General features: G+C 36.8%; 1 protein-coding gene across 7 annotated transcripts; it reads right to left on the bottom strand.

The window, feature by feature from the left end:
- Window positions 1-373: 373 nt before the first annotated feature.
- LOC132263964 (prominin-like protein) lies at window positions 374-22,840 on the bottom strand. 7 transcript variants are annotated; one of them, XR_009468520.1, is made up of 14 exons: window positions 22,451-22,840; window positions 12,659-12,957; window positions 7,137-7,281; window positions 6,573-7,054; window positions 6,353-6,477; window positions 5,897-5,920; window positions 4,458-4,903; window positions 4,171-4,275; window positions 3,223-4,099; window positions 3,036-3,157; window positions 2,867-2,917; window positions 2,630-2,761; window positions 2,302-2,457; window positions 1,665-1,778 (listed from the first exon to the last, which is right to left on the bottom strand). XR_009468520.1 is itself a non-coding variant. In XM_059763986.1 (14 exons), the coding sequence occupies exons 2-13, from the start codon at window positions 12,906-12,908 to the stop codon at window positions 2,345-2,347; spliced, it is 2,946 nt and encodes a 981-aa protein (XP_059619969.1). In that variant the 5' UTR covers window positions 12,909-12,957; window positions 22,451-22,840; the 3' UTR covers window positions 1,665-1,778; window positions 2,302-2,344. The 7 variants fall into 7 exon arrangements, 5 of the variants coding, with proteins under 5 accessions (XP_059619973.1, XP_059619969.1, XP_059619972.1 ...); XM_059763986.1 differs by having other exon boundaries at window positions 2,302-2,531; XR_009468521.1 differs by having other exon boundaries at window positions 1,677-1,778; window positions 2,315-2,457.
- Window positions 22,841-22,974: the final 134 nt, after the last annotated feature.

The following is a 22,974-nucleotide window of genomic DNA, read 5'->3' as shown; positions in this document are numbered from 1 at the left end:
TCATGAAATAGATTATCTCAATTATATGTAATTGTATTTGATATTATTTTAAAGAATGACTATATTTTCCAAGATATTCTCTTATCCTTCATTTATCATTTCATAATTTTCAACTAAATAAAAATACTTATAAATGATTGATGCAAAGTAAAAAAAAATGAATATATTTATTTTAACGAGAAAATCACATTTAAACATGTTACATTTAGTATAAAAAATGCTTGAATTTTCTTATCATGGTAAATTGTGAAACATTGATTCACATTAATTTGCACGTTTTATCTCTTTCTTTGCCTGTAGATAAAATATCCTTCTTAATTCTTAATGTTTACACATATGCAATGCTGAAAAATGTTACTGAATCTCGAAGGTATTTCTTTTTTGCTGTAGATTGAATTTTTCACTTCATTTGAAGAATACTATAAGAAAAGTTTCAATAAGATATACGAATATGAGATGAACTTCAATAGAGTGTGTCGTATATAGTATTGGCTAAGATGTTTTTAAATTTATTTTACCCTTTAAATATAATTACTACAATAAGGATTTCATAATTCTTCTTTAAATATACCCTTGTTTATAAGGAGTAAATCAGCCTTTTTCATCATCTAAAAATCCTTGCTTGTGAACTCTAATTATGAATATGTTGTCGTAAACGAAAGGGAATCTCTTATTTTGAGTTACATACTTTAACCGCACATTCAATTTGAGAACTTCTTTTTTTATCCTTCCCTCTTCTTTCCACTGAAGATTCAAGTGATGTTTCCACTGTTATGACATTTAAGAAGAAAAATTCTTTTCAGAAATATTACACCAATCTGAACGAAATATTCTATATATTGAATATTTACACAAAAAATATATATATTTTATTGTTTCCATATCAGATTCCAATAAATTGAGTTGAGTGATGCTTTGGAAAGTACTTTCGTATCATCTTTTTTTTCCGTCTATCATTATTATAAATAGCTTTTTTCTTTCTCTTTTTAATCTCATTGGTGTCGCCTTACATTTGCACATTATTATTATATATTTCATCTGACCCCTTCTAATTTCCAATACTCTCTCAAGTTTATCTACCTAGCCAGCATAAGATGTAGCATTAAAAAAAGAAGAATGAGGAAGATAGCGAAGAAAGGAAAAAAAAAATCGATGGAATTCAATTACACATAAAAAATTGGTCTCTCAAGTGTGAGAAATATTTTTCATTTCTTATCATTTAAATGGCAGTTTATGGGCATATCTCCCCATTTAACCTCTTATTTCCTCTTACTTTCACTCCAATTTAACTAACCACTCAGTTGCGCAGAAAAGAAGGAAAATGTCTTACAATTCCTAATATAATAATTTTCTTTTATCATTTCTCTCATTTTTTTTTCTCCACTAATAAAATCAATGCTTGATTGCATTGAGAAGAAAAACAATTGGTTAATGAAATTTCACAATTTTCTTAAAAAAAAAATACGAGAACAAATCTAATAAACCTAATTTTCATCGATAGTCAAAAAAATAGGTGATAAATCACGAGCAAGATCATTTTCACATCCTCTCCTCTCTCTCTCTATCTCTTCTCCTTAATCTACTAATCAATTATTTAATGCATCCTCCATTTCCTCTTGCTCACTCTTCGTCAATCGAACTCTGCGGATGGAATGAGAAAAATTTAATCGTGCTCACTCGGTGCACCTGGGAAATAGTATGGCGGTGGACGTTCGTATTCCGACGAGGGTGGAGCCATCGGTGGATTTTGATATCTTGGCGGTCCTCCTTCCCAGTGTCTGCAATACAAAGAATCCCTATTAGTCCCGCAAACACTTGGATTGCACCCTTTTCCCCGTGATTTTCGTATGAGTGAGAAAATAGGAAAGTTTTTCACATGAGAATTCGATCATTTAACTCTCTTTCTCAGCCAATAACTTTGCTATTTGTCATCGAACGATTGATATCTAAATGAAGACAAAATTAACACCAAAAAATATATACTGCTCAAATAATATAAAAGCTTTCCTCACTCACAGGATAACCTCATTATTTCAACAGCCCTTTTTTATACACACATTAAACATTCAAAACCCGTCACCATATAATTGATTTACCAAAATAAAACCTCTCTTCATCAAATATCCATACACATCACCAACGACATCACTTTGACGCAACAATTCATCATAGTTTCTATTACTCAATTACTTGGTAAGACAACAATTCCAAAAAAAATATTTCTTAGGGTGAGAAAATACGTGAGTAAATGACATTGATGTTTCAACTGAACGAACAGAGTAATGTGGTGATCATTCTTACTAAAATTGCTGACCAATTAAGAGGGATCTTTCTTTTATGCGGCCTAGAAAAATTGTGATCTGTTCAGTTTCCTCAGGGATTTAGGCGTTTGTTTCCGATCGAACCGACCAGCGGCCGATGGTGAGGTTTTTTCGGGTGCCGTTGGTGATTGACCCGCTGTTATGTAGAAAATGTTCGACGGAGAATTTGGTGACGAAAAAGCATTGTTATTTCCATCTGAGCGATAGAAACTACGCCATCGTAAAGTAAAGGAGTTATTAAATTATAATTATAATTAAACTTGCAGGTTAATTCTCAAGCATGTCATGATCTCAATAGTGAAACGTACTTTGGTGCCATGTCATTGTAGCGATTATCTCTGGAGCCGCCAGGTGAGTTTGAGTCTTCATAGTAATCCCGCGGATCACGTGAATTCCTCCGGCGTTCGTACTTCTTATTCCGCCTCTTGTGTTTTGGTCCACTGTTGGGAAAGAAGTAGGAAAACGAAGGAACGTATTAGAAAAAATATGCCTCAATCGAGTCAAATATTAGATAATAAACGCTCAATGGATAACAAGACACATACTTTGCCAATGGAATGTTGTCCCTCTCACTATAAGCATCATACAAATATTCACTGCATTGGCCAGACAGACAATGAAAGAGATGGAAAACATTAATATTTATCCACATGTACAATTGCAATGAGACAATCAGAGTGAAAGGTGACTTTCGGCATATCAACCAGTACTTACGATTCAACAAGAGGTCCGGGATAGGGATCGGATTTCTGGTAGAGACCAGACAGTTTCACGCATAAAATCACCGTTGGGATGAATATGAGAACACACCATCCAACGCCAGCCCAGAATCCATTCTGCAAACACATCAAAACACGCATTATGTCAATGTTCAGTCTTGACAAAATTCAGTTCAACTCACAAATGGATCAATGATTCTATTGCAGGCCGCCACAAGTGTTGCATTGTACACATTGGAAATGGGTCCGCATCGTCCCAAATCATTCTCCGTGGTCTTTACAACCAATTCCAGATACGTTGTGATTTCATTGCGGAAACCTGTTGTCAGTTCACTGATGACTTGCCGAACAAATTCCGTGCCATTTTTATTGATAAACTCTTGCGCCTTGTCCGTCTCAACGAGGAATTTATTGATGGCCTCCTCAAAGGACGCAGAATTGAAGTGGAGAGTCTTATCGAGGTCCAGCGCCAGCATTAGAATCTCATTCTTTCCATCCATCATCGGTGTCACTAAGCTAGTCTGATACGTTCTCAAGTGCAACGCTTGATTCTTCAAACTCATCTTAATATCATTCATATTGGACGTGTCTGGAATCTTTGCAGCCGTCTCATCCAGCTTCACTGCCAATTCTGTCAAATTGATCTTTGTGATGTCATCAGTGAGATGCTGCTCAAATTTGTGCGCTGGGAAATTGTTCAACTCAGACGCGGCCAATTTCTCAATTTCCGCCCGAGCATCGCTGTTGAGAATTACCAAATTGCTCTCCACCTCGACACTCCTTATCAAGTCATCAAGCAAACCGTCGATGTTGTACTTTTCAGGATAGCCACGAACCTGAGCAATGTCTAAGAAGTTGCGCAATTGCAGCACCTCATAAGCCGCCTTGTTGCTGTGACATGCCTCAATCACCTGTGAAATCCTGAAAGGTGCCGTTTCACGCTGATATTGCCTCACTTTGGCACTCTTGCCGCGATTATTGGAAGACGATGGATAGATCACAGTGTTGAGATCAATGAGTTGATCCACATAATTGAAAATTTGATCATCAGTTGGATTTCTGTAAGCATACGCAAAAGAATCATTCAATTTTGTGTCTAAAACTCTGTAGTTTTGCATATAAAAACTCACTTGAGAGATACACAAACACCACGATGAGCAACCAATCCCACGAGGAATTGAATAAGTGCTGCCAGTGTGAGCAAAGACAGTGTGAGAAAGATCACAGCCACGGCCCTGCAAAAGATAAACATCCTCCGTTAGACATAATTTACGACTGAGGAATCATTCCAAACACAATCGATTGAGAAAGTCACTATGGTTCCTCTTCTGTGCATGCACATTGTGGTGAAAAATCGGTGAAAGATACCATCAATTCTTTCTCAATCAACCAGTCTGCAAGGATTTGTGATACAAACATCATGAGGAATCTGCCACCGGCTCCCTTATTGCAGCAATCATCGCCGTATCCGTCGGGTCGCTTGCCGCAAATGCCACACAGAAGGCCCATGCAGACGCACAGGAGGATGAGCAGAAGGACAGAGCTGATGGCCAGGCCGGCATAGTAGCGATAGACGCTGTACTCTCGAATGTATTCATCGGCCATGTCAAAGTATTTATACGTGTAATTCCCCGAGAGATCCGATATTCTATCGATGGCCCGCGTGACTTCGTTGGATATATCCTTGATTGCCAGTCCAGCCTCATTGATTGCCATGCTCACTTTGGGAATATTCTCCCCAATCACGTCGTTTATCTTCTTCTTCACATCCTCCACCGCCTGTTGGCCGTTCGCCAGTGAAGACATCAATTTGCCCGTTATCAGCGCATTGACATTATCAATTGTGTCTGTGACATCTGGAAGCTGCTCGTGGTGCATTTGAGAAGCAAGAAAAGAAACAACAGAGAAAGTCTAATTAATTGAGAGTCTTTTCACTGATAAGTCTCAATGGTCGCAATGGACACGCACACACTTAAAAGAAAAAAGTCTATCTCAAGAGTGTGATAAACAACAATTGATGGTTGAAAGAAAAGAAAAGCCACAGCAAGAATAATAATAATAATTTAAAAAAAAAATGTCACTGAAAATCAAGTTGAATTGAAGCAATTAATTCAAATATTCACTCTTCTCTACTAAATTATAATCTCATGTTGCAGTAATGTAGAAAACCAACATATTTTTCACAGGAATTTCCACAAGAGAATTTATTATACAGCACAATCCACTATCCTTTATTTATATGTGCTGAGGGAGAAAAATTTCATTCATTTTCCTACCATACACAAGATTAAATTCAAACCCAATGGAGACATTCATTAAATAATACTGAAAAACTCTTCATTGTCCCCGATAGAGAATTCATATTTTCCATATTTTGTTATTTCAATTCAAGTGAAAAAATGTATAATAAAAATAAAGAATTTTACTAAAATAATTTATCATTCACATGGTTGAAAATAGATGTGTGATTAATGCCAAAATAAAAATGAATTACACTGTGTCATATTTCAAATGAACTTCTATACTTTCAAGCGAAGAACCAAAAATAAAATCTCTGTAAAATTAATGTCTTTTCTGTGTGAAACATGCAATTATTTGTCTACCCACAATTTTTCTTTTACAGTATATACACTATTTATTTTTAGTAAGTTGGAGTGGAATGTGAAAAGCACTGCAAAATGTAATAGGATGACAATCAAAGGAGAAAAAAGAAAACTAGACGACACGTCATGGAGAAAATAAAAATAGCAAACTGAGGAAAATACAAATAAAAAAAGAAGTTGATAGTAAAAAAAATTTCATCTGCAGATGACTGTGCATTTGAGAAGCAAGTCTGAAATGTTCGGAAAAACGTACCCGAGGAAAATACCTGTCTAGCATCTTGGCATGTAAAAGAAGAAAAGAAGAGAAATCATTTATGTGAAGGAAATAGCAGACTTTTTTTTTTCTTCACTCTGCTGCATCTGAATTACCTGAGGACATTTTACTCTACAAGACTTCTCTTCATATCACATCTTAATGCTAATATAGAAGGAAATTGTTGAAATACACAATTGTGAAATATTTCATGACGGAATACTCATATTTCTCTTATTCGATTGATTTTTCTTCATCTTCTCACTCAATTACAACACTGTCTTTCTCGCAGCAGAGTTAACATCATGAAATATTTCTTCACGTGGTACAAAATGTTTTCTCACTGATGAAAATTGGACGGATGAGGGTAAGAAAGGTTGAAGTGTCTCTACTTTTCGAGCGTCGTTAGCGTGAAAAGTGTAATGTCTCTTCTGCTTACATATTTCATTCATTTACCTGATTATAGTCAATGCCATTAACATCCAGCGTTCCAATTTCATACTGTGTCAGGACATCGCGACAAGCGGCCGCATCGCACGATGTTAGCGAGTTGAGAAGCCGTCCCTTGACACTCCGAAGTCCTGAAAATTAGATGAAGACTTAATAATGCAAGCCGACCAACGGAATTAACACGGTAATTCCTCCGGACGTCATCCACCAAACCACCCACACTCACCATCATTCAATTGTGATGCATTTGCCCGGAGATCGTTTGTCAGCTCCTTCAGACGCTCGAGATTCCTCTTCACCTGCGGCAGTGTCTGCACAAAATTATTGAGCTGTGTCAGTGATGTCGCATTTGAAGCCTCATCCAGCCTCGTCATCGTCATTGTGGCCGTCTCATTGAGCATTTGATGCAGATGATGCGATAGTTCATTGTAGTTCCTCACGAGTAAGTGATTTATCTCGCCCGACGTGGTCTTCAGGAAGAGCCTCGTGTCACCGACGCCCTCCTTGGCAGACACCGTGGCATTCTCAATGCCCTGCTGCATATAGCAATTGGTGACGAACGCCACCACCACACCAAACACTATTCCCGTTCCAGTGCAGATGAGGAAGAGACCCAGGAAGACACGACGGCAAGTATCGTGCTTCTTGTCGAACGGCTGAGATCGTCCGCCACACGCTCCGGCACAGCGACAGCAGCAAAAACAGAATCTGCACAGCACACAAATGGCCAGTGAGTGACAATGAGAAAAGGGCCAAACGGAAGTGTCCACAAACACTCCATTCTTCTTACCCAACAATTGGCGTGAGAACTATTATTAGCGCTGCCACGGAGACAACCAGCAAAATGGCCCAATAGTGTTTAGCCAAATCACCGTATTCGTGATTCTGCACTTTCGGCCCAAAAGCAACACTCCGATCCGACACAATTATGTAACCTGTAAGCGCAAAATACGCCAAAATGTTAATGGAAAGTGGCAACAGAGCGGATATATTGGGAAGGTATGTATTGAATGTAAGGATATATCAACAATAGGGATTCATCAACTATTGATATTGTGGCATTTGATAAATATCGTGCGGCTTATTCAACCATATTTGATAATGCCAATGAAAGTTACAGGATAAACATGATTAGTTTATGCCAAGGTGTATTGTAACATTTGAAAATGTAATCATTTTGCACTTCAAATCAGTCACAGATTAGCCCAATATTTGAAAGCATTTTTTTTCAATGACTAGATAAACATGACTTTTTCCTACTTCTGAGAAACACTACTTTAACTTTGTAATATTCCCTATTATGTTCGCATCAGTGCGAAATTTCTCACAATTTCTCCCAACAACTGTGTGTGCAATTGGTAAACATAGAGTTTCAATATTATTAACTTGAATTATAAGCACGAAATTCCATAAAGTCGGAAACCATAGATTACAGATTTGCACTTGTAAACACACCAAGACGAGTAATTATTTTTGCAAACCGAAAGACAAACCGACACGGATTATTTGTTTATATAATCATATACCACGTCTCGTGAATAATATAAAAAGTCAAGTCTTCCATAGGAATAAGGTCATGCTTGGAAAATCATTTTACATGCTGTTTCACCAATAGAAAACTTTGGTGGAAAACTTTGTCTTGATCCTAGAAAATTTTTGATTCCAATTTATTTTATTATATACGAATTGTTATAGGATTCTTTAGCACTTTTGTGTGTTTTTACGTAACTCTGAAATATCATTTCTCACAACTGAAACAACTTTTGCAAACAAACCCAACGGAAAGAGATTACTTTAGTGATTAAGGCATTACTCAATAAAACATCACTCTTTCGACTCTCTTAGTCTTATCACAATTTTTATCCTAAGAGGAGGAAGCAATAAATAAAAGGGGAAAGCACTTTGAATATCATGAATATAAATGATCACATTGACCGAATCAAACAAGGTTACGGCTTAGAAGACTGCAAAACGTTCTTGGAAATACCATCTTCTTCTCTGCTGTATAACTTTCTATTTGGGTCACTGCCCCAAATTTCTTTTGGCGCAGCAGAATAAACCACTGGCGAACGGAATTTCACTGCAATGCAACATTCAACTACTTCAATATCTTCAATTCACATTGAAGCTTCCTAATTAATCTTGAAGCCGCAGCGTATGAAAAAAGGGAGAGCGAGATATCAATTGAATGAATTTATTATTATTTCTATCAATTGCTGTACAAAAGAGAATGTTCAACGTCCATCAGCCACTCTCAATTTATTCCCCACTACAATCACATAATATTTGTTTCATTTTGAGAAATCTTTTGTATGCAACAACACTATATTTCACTGCAAGTGTTACTGAATGGAAAGAATGTCCAAAGGAAAATGCATGTGCAATAAATTTCAATATTTTCCACTATCTTGTGCGCCATACAGCTGCAGAGAGAAGTTCAATTCAGTGAAATATGTAAACTTTTTGACTTATTTCAATTCAAATTGTTGCATTGGCGCTGCGACAGTGCGATTTGTATTGCAGCTTTATTGGAAAATACTGTAAGCAATGGCTCTAGAGAGTCACACAACGACAAAAAAAACATACATATTGAGTGTGGCAATGAAATTGAAACCACCCTAAAAAGTTAGACATCAAGAGAATTCACAGCTGAAAAAAACTACATTAATGAACTGGCTGAGTGCTAAGCCGACCATATTTCATAATAAAGTGGCGCAATTTTCACATTTCGCCAAATGTGACGAATCTTTAATTTGTACAGACGGCCATTCAGTCCACAGCACTTTAAATTGTTAGGGTACAAAAAAATGGGAATAATTAATTGAAACCCCAATTATATCGTAATGCAATACAAGTTCCTATTCTGAGCATCCCATAAACCAAGAGTGAATGAATGAAGTAACACACATTTTTTTACAATTCAATGACACGCTAAGAATTGAAAGAGGAGCCAAATCATAAAAATTCCGCCATTGTTTGCATGCTCTTAGTTCTTTTTTTCACATCTCATGTTTTGATTTGGTCAAAATGAAGCCATTGTATCTCATTCATTAGGCCGTGAGATGAATTATATGGGCCATTTCTTTGTGATTTCGCGTCGAAGAGCACACATCATCATGTTCCGTCATTCATTTCTCTCTCTTTGTGTACACTCTGCAAAATCTATCAACAGAAAAAAAAATCAACGCTGACTCACCGTCTTAACATCATTCACCATTCGCTCCAATTTAATCTCATAAATTACTAATTGGAGTTGTTGTATTTTATGTTATCATATCACTTCATTTCACACCATTCTATTGTCTCTACAAGAAAGTAATTATCGAAAATCTCTTATCAAAAGTCTCTTATCTCATTTCACTTGAATCGCGAAATTACATTCTTCCGATTGCCTTACAAAAAGTGATTTCATAAATTAAATATCAAATACAATAGGCCAATCTTAACTTTTATTAAGTTCAAACACTGGCAGTGATAAGCTTGATACGGTTGATAAGGCGGAAGAATAGGTCATTAGATTTTATCAAGAGGAAAGGAAATTATTTCTATTGTCATCAGCTTATCCATACATATTGACTCATATTATTATCAGGGGAATTCCAGTGAAGAGCTCAATTGGCTGAATTCCAAAACTCAAATTGGAAAACAACCTAAAAACACCGGATAAGATACTACATATATTCTCATTTCCAGACTTGCAGAAATTATTGAATTCTTCCAAACTAGTTAGTCATTCTCATGCCTCCACACATTTCTCTGCTAGAGCAATTCACATCTAATTGTTTTATTGTATCCTATCAAGTCTTTGCAGTAGTTGGAATTCATATGCACTCACTCTCAAGTTAATTTCACACTCAAGACGTCGAGCAGAGAATATGCACAATAAAGATATCCAGGGCATCGTGAATAGTCTCTTGACCCATAAATTTTACATACAGTCACAAGGGAAGAATGCACGGTGGAGAGACAGCGTGACGACGTAAAAGGAAGATGATATAAATATATGTGTAAAGAATTTTCCAGCATATTCTGCAATAAATTCCGAGACGCTACATTATGAATCATATAATATTTTTCAACAAAACATTTGTGTGTGTGTGTGTATGTGAAATAAGATCCTATAAAAAGAAATAGGTACTTTTCACATTTCGTGAATTTTTACAAGAAATAAAACATGGAGTATTTCTCATGACAACATCACAACAACTTTTCTACGCACACCCGAGATATGAAATAGAATATTTTCTCTTCAATGATTTAATTAGCGTGGCTCTTGTCAAATCTCTCACTCTTTGCATCTTCTCAAACTGTGAGCTGAAAATAGTCTGGGATGCTACTAATGACGGTGGACAGATTGGCAGAAAATACTGTGAGAGCTCCTCTTTTCTTCTCTCTCTCCTTCAGAAACGCAAAGCCACACACCAAGGCAGGCATCCAAGTGATTTCATCATCAATTGCTATTACGAGCTGTTGACTCTTTAAGAGATTGGAGGATGGAAAATATGGAGCTCATTGAAACGTGTTTCATGCTAGGTTTTCTTTCTTTCTTTAAACACGCCACACACTTCTTTTATGCACTACTCATTCTTTGACACCAAGAAGTTGAGCGATTCTTAGTGTGAGTGTTCTCATTTTTCTACATACACAAGGAATAAAAAAGTGCACATTTAGTCACATAGTTGGAGAGGTAAATAGCTTTATCCACCTCAATATCTGCACATATGAAGTTGCGTAAGTTGCTACCCGGCTTAATAAGGTAATTAATTAAAATATGGGAAAAAGCAGTGGTTCATTAAACTCCCCCATACTGAACCTTCCACTCTGGAGAGCGACTCAATTAACATGATAATTACATTATGACACTTACTAGCTGAGATAATCAACACACACACAAACCCTCAGAACAGCAATATATCTTTAGAAGTTAAGTCTACTTTAAATTCTTCTTGGCAACAAAACAAACCGTCATTGGAGACAATTACATATAATTTGAAGTGAAAAGACTCCGATCTCCCCTTTACAATCATGTCTACCCGAAGCCAATTGATAATAATAATGGCAGGTGTTTCTTTAGCACACTCATCATCATCCTCTCGTTTTTCCATGATTGCACGCCTCACGGGCTGCAACTGTAAACTGTTTCACTAGTAAAAATTAAAACAAAGAGACAGATCAAGATAAAACTGTGTCAATATAACGGGGATGCCATTTGTCATATATAATTGGTTGTTAAGCCCTCACAATTCGTGACTTTGGGGCATGAACAATTATCGAGAAATTTCCCTAGTTCGATGTCCCCAAACTTCACGCCCAAAACACATTACTTCTTCACAGTAAAATTGTGTATTAAAATTACTTGGCAACATTCTCATACACCTGAACTTGACTCATTCTCGTCCTCTTTGCCAGAATTTGCAAATAATTCGCGAATAGTTGGAGACAATTTCAGCGTCTGTTGCTTCCGCAAGCAAAGGTGCACACATTAAAGAGTGAATATAAGAATGGCAATTTTAACTAACCGTTTGCTTGAAGAAAACGCAAGTTGTCTTTGTTTACCACAATGTCAATTCACTATCATTTTTCACAGTTTGCCCATGAGACAAAGCAAAATGAGGAAGAAGCCACCCAGAGACGCGAAAAACTTCTATTCCGTTAAAAACTTATTAGCAGATTACTGTAAACACAATAATAATAATACAGTCAGACAATTCTGATCTATTAGCAAGATATCACTTTTGTATATCTCAGAATTAATTCAAATAAAACTTCAAGTCACTAGGAAATATATCCACTTTCTTTTGAATTAGCATTGCAAGTACTCAACACTTCATCAACTACATAGAAACAGTCTGATAACGGTCTAATTTCATTACCATCATTACCATAATAACAAAGTACTTGAGTGTAAAGCTAAACACTTAACCGTGCTTTAATGTTAATCCTAAGAATGATTCACGATAACGCTTGATAAAATAGTAATCAATATTGAAATCTAATTACTAATTAACATACATGTTCAAAAGGATTTCTTCAAATTTTATAATATTTGGGCCAAAACTATTGCGTACTGAATTGACAAGAATCATGATAAGGATTTATTTGCTTCACCTTCAAGTACCCTTCTAAAGCATTTATTAATTAATATCTAATTTCAGCAGATATTATTTATAACATTCAATTAACCCATAGAGAGCATCGAGAGGGTAAATAGTTTTCTGATTGATAGTCTGTTCCGTGGCATCAATCAAATTGAATCAATATTCCATGGAGCAATCATAAAGTGATGGAGAAGATATGAAGCTTCAGACTCACCTTCTGGTATCGCATCGGGACCAATGAACAAATCCAGAACACGATTGGTAATCTGATACATCGGTGCCATCCCACGAGCGTGATATCCCGTTGAGCTGATGTACGTGACATTCTGTTCCCAGTTGGAGAAGGATGTCTCCTTGAAATCCAAAATCCGGCCACCATCGTATGCACCTCTTGCGCCAGTCACAACCATCGGCAGTGAAACCCAGAAGAACAGTCTTGCAAAGTCATAGAGAATCGCCATCATTGCGTGCTTCCTCGTGCTCCAAAATCGCCCAGCAAGTGAAATACTCCGCCTGCAAGTGATTGAGTGAAAGAAAAAGTATGAGGGCAATGGACAGTTAGCAGCACAACATCCGTGTACTTTCCACTAAATACAATATAATGGATGTATTTATTTATTTTTTGCAATTGTCCGGCCACATTCGATGGGGAAAACGATGTGCCTGCACAGCGAGAACAGACAAATTATTGTCTGTGGGGATACAAACATCATTATGGTCACTCGTCAATCCACCCATGTTCGGTCTCCCCATCGGCATTTACTTTTTTTTCTGTCACTTACCCGGGGAAGAGACGAGCATAATAATAATAATAAAAGATCACATCGTCAGCGAAATGATGGGGCAAGTGAGCCACACATCAAAGTGGGTGATTGGGTCACTTGACTATGACCGAATGGGTCAGCAAACTCCGTACAATGTGTCACCACAGGGAGAAAGTAGTACGAATTTAGCAGCGCCTCGTCACACATTTTCCCAAGCATATTTTACACTTCCAGCACCACCCAACAAAAATACCATCCTGCAAAGGCCAAATTTTTCCTGACACCACACACCAATTTGATATACGAAAATGGTCAGCAATATTGATTTTCTTGTCTCTGGGGCACCGCAATAAAACATAACCATAGATGAGTGAATTCTAGAGACCAACGATGGAGTGCCAATAAAATCCCAAATATGGGATTTCCCATGGTGAAACAGGACACAGAAAAATCCTGGCACAGATGCAAAAATTCACAGAATCCCCACTGAGAGACTTTTCATTTTCATCTCACTTTTTTTTTAGACAGAGAGAAATATTGGTCAAAAACAGGGAAGAACTATGCATAGAAACCGCTACAGCAATCACCATCAAAAGCTAAACCGTCATGTCATGTTATATCATATGAGCTGCAACAGTAGAACAAGATTTTTTACACTGTGACAACAAAGAATATTTACAACTTATTTTAAAAGTTCCACTATATAGTTTCAAGTCAAGCACAAACCATACGAATCATAGAGTGTCTAGAATCAAAATTAACTTCTAACTATCAACAGAAACAGTCAGAGTGATGACAAGTTCTCTTAATTATGTCGGTCAGTGTGGGGAAGACACTCAATAGCGGCAAGCAACAGTGAGTCAAACGCAACTCAGCCAGAGGCTATTTACATGATGTCGGTTCAATGACACTCTCGCATTTTACTGAGGGTCCCCTACACTTTTAATTTAACCCACCCAGAGAAGCTCCACAGGGCTGAAAGTCACATACAAATGTACGAGTTAAAACACTAGATGAAATGGAATGAAAGCAATGAACTCAAAATGCAATAATTACACACAGAAGAACCAATTAAGCATTATTTAGATACTTGGAGTGTAAGATGTTTTAGTATAAAGTACTGTGTATTCTATTTAAATCGAATTAAATACAAAAAAAAATAGTATTAGCAATTGAAATCAGATGAGATTGAAGTAAAAGGAAGGAAAATTATTCTCCCCAGACATTTATGTAACTTCACTCAACATTTTTCTTCCATATATACAAAATATGTATGATTGTATGCAAAGGTGTTGCCTCCACTCACACTGCCTTTTTCTATTCCTACACACTATTTTACGTGAGAATTACGTTCTCGTGAGAGTAAACACTGCACAGCAACGGTGAATATGAAGTTTCACTGACGATCGTTCACAGGCGAATAAACAAAGCTACGAGATATTAGAATTCATTATTAAACACTTCCACTGATACCGTCTTGAGGACTAATCTCACTTGCTAATCTCACGATTCGCGCGTTATCGCATTCGTGAATTGTGAATTATGACATAATAAATCATTATGTAGAATTCTTTTTCACGACTCATACAGTACTAAATTCTTCTATTTCACCTAAAACTAGCCTACAATCCTTCCAATATAAGCTAAATGTAACTCTTATGTAGTCCATTGAAATATCACACGCGAAAATCTTCACAAGATAAGAAAACACGAGTTGTGACGTTCATTCAACAATGCGCAAAAACGCGTACATAATGTGATTGTTTCTGATGTGGGAAAATTAAAAACGTTCAATGCAAAAATTTTATGACCTTTTACTCCATTTCATTGTTATTAACTCGAACGATAAAAAATACCGTGCGATTTAATTTCTTCATTCTCATGCTAAACTTGAATTCATACTACCTATTACAATTGCCACTACTGTATTTACTTTATCATCAGCAACAAAACAAACAATTGCCAATATTTACAGTCACGAAATTGTCTTAGAAACACCCTTGGTCACTCCAGTGTTAAACAAAATTGTATTACTGTGCATTATCACGAAACATAAAAGAACATTTCCATGTTAACCGAAAACAAAGAACGGTGGAATATAGCATTTTCTTTTTCCAACTAATCGCTGACAATACGAGAAACAATTCATTAACTTTTCCAACGCACTATCGTGTTTGTATTACATTTTTATATTCACCTGAACTAGACCCACATATTTGTGTATATGTAAATATTTTTCCTGAACGTAAAATTTTCACGCACATTACACTTCACGATATTTCATTACGCACGAGAATCCATATTTAGCGGGCAAAAGAAAATCCAATTACATTTTCTGCCTCGCGACCTTCTTCGCAAGCAACAACAATGTGGGTTCCTCTTTCTCTCGCATCTGTCTTCTCTCAGTGCTGCCACCTCCAATATATTCATTCATATCTTGCATTTACGCTCTTTTTTTCTTCACCCAACGCAACATGTAAAACTCGCGTCATCGGATGCAAATGAACACTGAGAAATTCAATTCTTTCGTAGGTGAACATGTGCGAGTGAGTTTTCATCCCACGCGTATCAAATTTAAGGTGACAAGACGAATAAAGTATTACAAAGGAGAGTGAAATCTAATACATTTTGTATGCAACAAATACATTATTTCTAGAGTTACTACGCACGTTATAGGCAAATTTCGTGTATTATTATCTACTTCCTCTGAATTCTAAATTGCGCAACACTTGCATAAAAACCAAATCACAACATTGACATACTAAAAAATATTAGTACACATACAAGACACCATAAAAGATAATTTCATCACCAATCACAGTGTTCAGCGAAGCAATTTTTTTTTTGATCAAGTGCCTTCGACATTGGAATAATAAAATGAAGCGAAAGGTTTGAACGCAGCACTTAAAATGACATTAAAATCAGATACGTACAGTACAAGTCGACACGTTTCAGCATAAAATCAATAAGGAAAATGTGTAAAATAAAAATAAAAGTGTCTTCAACTTTAGGTGCAAAGGTGTTTCAGTGTATTTCCCTCTCACCGTTCTTCCCAGAGACAAAGCATTTGACAGCAAACGCATGAATGTACAATGAGAGAAAGCAAAATTCTCTAAAAAGTAATGAGAATATATAAAAAATGCGTATGTACTTCGTAATGTCAGATAACACATTCTCCCATCGGAAAAGACCAACATTTATGACGACAGAGTGGCTGCGCGAATAGATAAATAAGCACTTGAAGAGACAATCTTGGCGTTGGGACATGATAAGAAAATTAAACAATGTCCGGATGCCAACTTCTCTTCAAATTAGCTTTACCGACTGTACACAGAAAAATGCAGAAATTATACTTCTGTGCGCTATATAACTCAAGTGTGTCTTGTCCGTGTTGCTAAAATAAATATTTATTTAGAATTTCAACCAACTTTTGCGCAATGCCAATTTGTATCTAGACAAATTTGTCTGTGTTTTGGCTATGTTGAGATTGTATTTCCGGCCAAGGAAATATTTCTTTTCTCTTGTTAAAAATAAAATTCTTCCACTTCCAATCCTTTTGTTTCCTTATCTCTTGCACAGAAGTTCTAAACATTGATTGAGAATTTATAGTGCCATATCTTCTCATGCATCCAACAATTTCGTAAATATTTACAAAACTCTGCAGCTCTCTTTTCTTTTCTTGCCACAAAATCTCGCTGTGAGCATCTTTTCTCTCTGTCTCCCGTTTCTTCCGAACCCTGACACAATTTTCTCATTTGCAATTATTTGTAAAGTTAACGCACAAGAAATTACTGATTTAGCACATTTACGTATGTTTTATTACGTTCTCTTTCAGAAAAATAACAAAAGAAAATTAAACAGTGCAATTAAAAAACATATATAGACATATATTTACGTGCAACATGAGAAATAGCATAATTCAGTTTTATGATAAAGAGATAGCTACTATGAATTATATTATGATCAGTGACGTAAACATTCTCACACAGCACATATCTAGTTTCTTCCCGATAAGAAGTGAGTAAATGTTGCCGAATTCGTCAGCGGAATGCAATATTCATTGAAAAAAAAATACCCAACTTATCTTTCAGCGATTTTTCTATCACACAAGATGAAGTGAAGTGCTTAAAGTCAAGAAAACTGTCGAGATGTGAATACCAAATATCATTTCACTATCTTTCGAGGATCCAATTTCACCAAACACCTCAAGAAATGTACCGTCAAAAATACACACAATTTGTAGTCAACATCCGGCCACGTCGTTTGTCAAGATGCGCGATAGTGCCATAAAATCACACCGCTAAGTGATCGTGTAATATCTCTACACCAAAATACTGTCAAAAATTTCAGCGTGAAAAATAAGTGAGAGCTTCAAAAATCAGCCATCCAATTAATTGGTGCTTCCGAAGCTATACGTTGCAAAAGCACACAATCCGTGAAAAGATACACCATCAATTTCTATGCCATAATAAACAGCTTGTTTGCTATCATCGAATACAATGGGGTTGCGTGAAAAACGAATATGGAGCAATCCACTTGTGACTAAATTAATATGGGAAGAGACTTTATGGGAGGTAAAAATGGGTGATGTTAAATAAAAATCTCATAATCTTATTATATATATCGCTTCATACATATTACAGCCCAAAACACACGTGTATTTTGTGGCTTACTGAAGTTCCTCGTGCAAAGGCAATAATAATCTAACAAACACCAACGCATTGTTTCGAAAAAAAATACACCTATTGTGTGTTGCAAATGCGCTTCATTCGCAAACCCAACTGCGAAAATGATCATTCGGCAGTTGCAAATTGTGGAAAGAAATCCCAATGAGTTGATGGGGAATTAAACTTCAAACAGGTTTATGCGTCATATGCCAGCATTATCGCGCTTTAACGGTAGATTTCATGTGTGTTAAATTACAAGATGAGTACAAATTTGAATTTTATACCTCACACCGAATGTGATTCATACATTCGCCCCATTGTTATTCACATGGCAAATTTTTCTCTAGCAGATTTGCTGAAGAAGGTCAGAAAAAAGTTCCATTTCGTCGCACAGTCCAACAACAAGATGTTAAAAGAAATATTCTCTTGGCAGTGCGGTGATAAATTGTTGTAAATCCCTCTTGGAGGCACCAAAGGAGACGAACAAGAAAGAAGGCAGCCTCAATCTACCACTGAGAAACAACTTTTGCGAGACTCTGAATTGGCATTAGGTAATCAACGTCTTTTTCTTCAGCCACTTTTTAACACGCTCTCCACTCTAAACTACTATTACTAATCAGCTGCGGCAAATTCGAGTAATTTTTGAGAGAAACTGAATGAAGTAAAAACTAGAACAGTCATTGAAGCACAACACCTTCTCCACTCCTTCCATCATTTCATTCCATTTCTTCCATCGCTGCGGATAAGCAATACTTGAATGCTGTCTCAAGACATATTTATCCTCCAAAGGGAAAAAGAAACAGAAGTAATTTACTCTGGAAAGGGACACACATGTGTGACATCTCTGCCGGAGAATTCAACTTTTTAGGCAGGGAAAAAAAACGCTGTGCAAACGTCTTCCCATTCATCAGTGAAATTCATGAGAAAATGAAAAGCATTTTCGAGCGATGCTCTCACAAGACATAATTTAAGAACGTAATTTTCACAGTGATACATTTGGATTAAGCAGAATCGGATTAGGTGAACCCTTTATAGACTTTTAATTGCATTCATCTGTAGTTGTACATTTCGACCTCAATTTAACAATATGCCTAATATTTTAAACAGTTTCCTATTCTCTGGCAGGAAATACCTACTGATAATCTTATTTCAATGCATGCTTCTATTGGTGAACAAAGTCATTGACTCTTGAGTGTGTCTCAAAGTTAAAGATTGACCTTAACTAACTGGAATAATCACATAATGGTGATTATTCCGGATTGTTACTGTATGAAGGATACAATAAATTTAACACCACCAATTTTTCAACATTCAAGATTCCACACAATTCGATTTTACGCGGTAAATTGGCAATTACAAATCAGCTGCTGGGTATTTGCAAAAAAAAATAACCACACATCATTTTCATATTTACACAAACAATCATTTGACACATCATTTAATCCACAAAAGGTGATGATGAACAACTGAAAAACAACACAGGAAGTGAAATCATGTGTTTCGCATTTCAAAGACCATTTACCAATTGTAATTGTACCTTTTTATCACATAAACTTCAGCAAACACATTTTGTCCAGCGAAATCCACAAAGATTCCCAACGTACACCCTTTTTTTCATCACAACAATTCTACAATTAGAGGCAAAAACCTTTCTGAAATAGCAATGTAAAGAGAAAGAGATAATGACCGGAAGCCAACTCGACTCTCGTATTTATGTGTGTTTGAACAAGCAAAGGGTTCCTCTCTCTCTCTCTGCAATCGTCATCTTACAGTAAGAGGACGCTTCTTGCATCTAACTCAAATCTGTCATGTGACGTCTCGTTGAGAAAGATAAATGGAAGCAGCCATTTAAAATACTATAAAAATAGAACTATCCTTATTGCAATCGGTTTTGAACACAAATTAAAAGAGAAAAAAAAACATATAAAATATGGCCAAAAAACCTTCACTTTTTGTCTGTTTACAACCTCTGGAAGTTTCCAGATAATTTATATTCTAGCTACAGATTTGAATCAATTCATGATATCGAATTGTATATGTAAAGAAATTTTAACTACAAGTAAATACTTTCTGGGATTTTGTTTTGAAATCTTCTCCCCTTCGCTACTTGGCTCCTTTCCAATTCGATTTCCCAAATGGGAAGGAAAAAAAAAGTCCACCATCAAAGACTAGGACGTTTCGGTATGGATAATCAATGTGGGTGCTTTCCGTGGCAACACTTTCTCCCCCCATTACACGTTCAATTATAACCACATTAGCTTGTCCTGCTGTGAAGAAAGAAAAGACCCCAACGCAGAGCCTCGGCAATTAATAAAGATCCCGTGCGGCTCCAAAAATTGCTGGGTGTGGCCTTCATGTCCAATTTTCACCTTCACTCGCAACCTATATGCTAGACAACATCGGAGGAAATGTTGCACGTGAGAATTTGCACGAAATGAAGAAAAATTGGCCAAGGAATTCATATCATAATTGATGATCATCCAACACACCTTCGCTCTCATACTAATTCCCTCTGCTTAGACGCACTCTTTCATTTCAGTCTGTTTTTTTTTTCTTTCTATGAACAATTCTCCTGAATCTTGTGCAGGTGGATTGATTCCCCTTGAGATTAATACGATGAAAATCACTGACCGTAACATCACGCAATTGCCTGCAAATTTTTCAAGTGTACAGCAGAAGAACAAATCCCATTATTCAGCAATGTTTATTATCATTTTTTCTCTCTCAGTCCTCATTCAACTCTGGGAAGTTTGCTTCCTATTTTTCCAGTTTGTGTGATCTGTTGTCACAAAAATTGCAACTTTCACTTGAGTCAAAGAGCTATACTTAAATTATTGGGCATTGGCATCGCTCAAAGATGCCACTTTAGATTAGGTTCCTAGCAAATTTCTCTGAAATGAGACTGAAACTTGTATTTCAAGAACAAGTATGTAAATTTCTCACCCTATTCCTTTCTGAGAAAGGCAAATTTGAGAAGGGATTAGAAATCAAGGGTAAAAATGACTCATAAAACTAGGCTTGAAATTTAACCGATGTTAAGTATTCACTAAAGGCTCTTCATTTGACTCCTGTGTTCACGCATATTTGAAATGGTATTCGAAAAACACAAATTTATATTGAACAGCAATACAATTAAGGAAGTTTTCTTTCTTTGAAATTCATAAGATGTCTTGAAAACCGGTGTCTCATGTCGCAAACAGAGTAAGTTGCTATTTTCCACATGATTAAAGGAAGAAGCTTGATTCGTAAATTGAAGAATCTCGATTGTGTGGCACGATAAGTGACGCGACATTGCAATAGCAACGACAACTCCAATCGTAATTACTTCATTGAGGCAATTTGACAAAATGTTTATTCATTATCTAATCTCAGCTAAATGGCAGGAGGAATTGAATTTCAACCGAACAGCTGTATCAGTTTGTTGACCATGTTCTACAATATTTGTTCTATATGACACTCTATTCTCAGATTAAATACTGGGCTCGTGTTTCTGCTTTGTGAAATTTGCACAGGAATTTCCAGCCAAACAGTGTTTTGCAAAAGTTTGCTCTCAATTCTGACCAAGAGTCTTCATTTCTAATGCAATTAATACGGATAACACTCCCTCTAATCTTTTATTCTTCAAATTACACTTTATACGACACATGCTCGATATTTGCTGCGCCAATTTTAGAGAAACAGAATCAATTGATAACTTTTGCAATCATATCAATTTGTCGAGAAACTGACTGTTTAGAATTCTTATCAGTCAATTTGTTTAATTGCCCTCCATTTAGAGTTTCCGCGAAATGACTTGCGATAATTCTGTTCTCAATCTCTTTTACATATGAAATTTAAAGAAAAAAGAACATTAAAGAAGCCGCTATTTATAATTCCCTATCTCAATATTCTGCAATTCAGCCAAGATAGAGAATGGAAAACAACAATAAAAGAAACCTAGTAACTATCAGTCATGCTTTTAGTCTTTTTTTTAAGCAAATCCGGAGGCATTAAAAAGTTGAGGGAATTCACCATAGTGCTCCTTAATGCATTAAAGAGAAGGTTTCATGTTACGAGTGGACTATAAAGCTGCTAAAATGCAATTTATTGTTCTCAAAAAAATTCTTAAGAGACCAAAATATTTACTGTTCTTTGTGAAAGTTGAGGAAGTGCAATAAATGTTCCTCTTCTATCGCCATGGGATTCCAGGAAACATTTACTAATAATTCCCGCTGTTTGGCGTGATTTAAGGAATCCTCAGCTTCTCCAGGGTTAGTGAAGATTCAGGAGAGATAGCAAAATTATGTCCATTTCCTAATTCCAGGCTTTGTTGTCCCACAAAATCGCCATCCGAGGGAGTGTCGAAGGGACAAAGAAAATCAATCGGAAGGGTCGTTGAACGTGGCCGAGAAAAGCCCCACACTTTCCCAGAGACTCCCTCGGGAGTGCCTAATCCACTCGAATCAATTCCAGACATGTTCGCACAAGCTGAAACTGCGACGAGACAGGCAAAAAGAAGCCCACGATCTCGCCGAGAAGAACTTGTTCTGGGGCGAGGAGGTGGTTTTCTCGGTGGAAGGAGGACTCGACTCTCACCTGTCTGCTTCTTGCGCGTCTTTGTTTACACCGTAATCCACGGAGGGCTCCTTGCCAGAGCCTCGCTCGCCACCACAGATCTCCGCCGCCTGTCCAGAAGCTGGGAAAGACCCTCCGGAGGGGTTCAATCACAAAAGTAGGACTCCCGATGCAGACAAATCGACAAAAACTCCACTGATGTCGAGAGCACAAAATCACACCTTTCCTCGCGTCCTGCGGGACAAATCCCCGGCTTTGAGCACAATAAACACTCCTTAGAGCGGAAGAGGGACCCTCGATGCACAGATTGCACGCAATTTAGCAAGATAATGAACACTTTTCACCCACAAAATTGACTAAAACCTCACACGTCCACCGAACGACGACACCTCGCCGACATTTTGCTCCAAACTACATCTCGCGAGCCAATCGGCAAACAAAATAAACGCAACTCGTCAAGCAGCGCCGCGAACGCTCAACACGAAAACACTCAACACCAGCACCATCTGTGGCACTAAGTCAAGACGCACACCGTTTCATTCCTC

Source organism: Phlebotomus argentipes, unplaced genomic scaffold, assembly GCF_947086385.1.
Source record: "Phlebotomus argentipes unplaced genomic scaffold, Phlebotomus argentipes genome assembly contig_32, whole genome shotgun sequence".
Classification (NCBI taxonomy): Eukaryota; Metazoa; Arthropoda; class Insecta; order Diptera; family Psychodidae; genus Phlebotomus; species Phlebotomus argentipes.
Note: the sequence above shows the minus strand (reverse complement) of the source record. Positions and strands in the feature narration are given on the sequence as shown.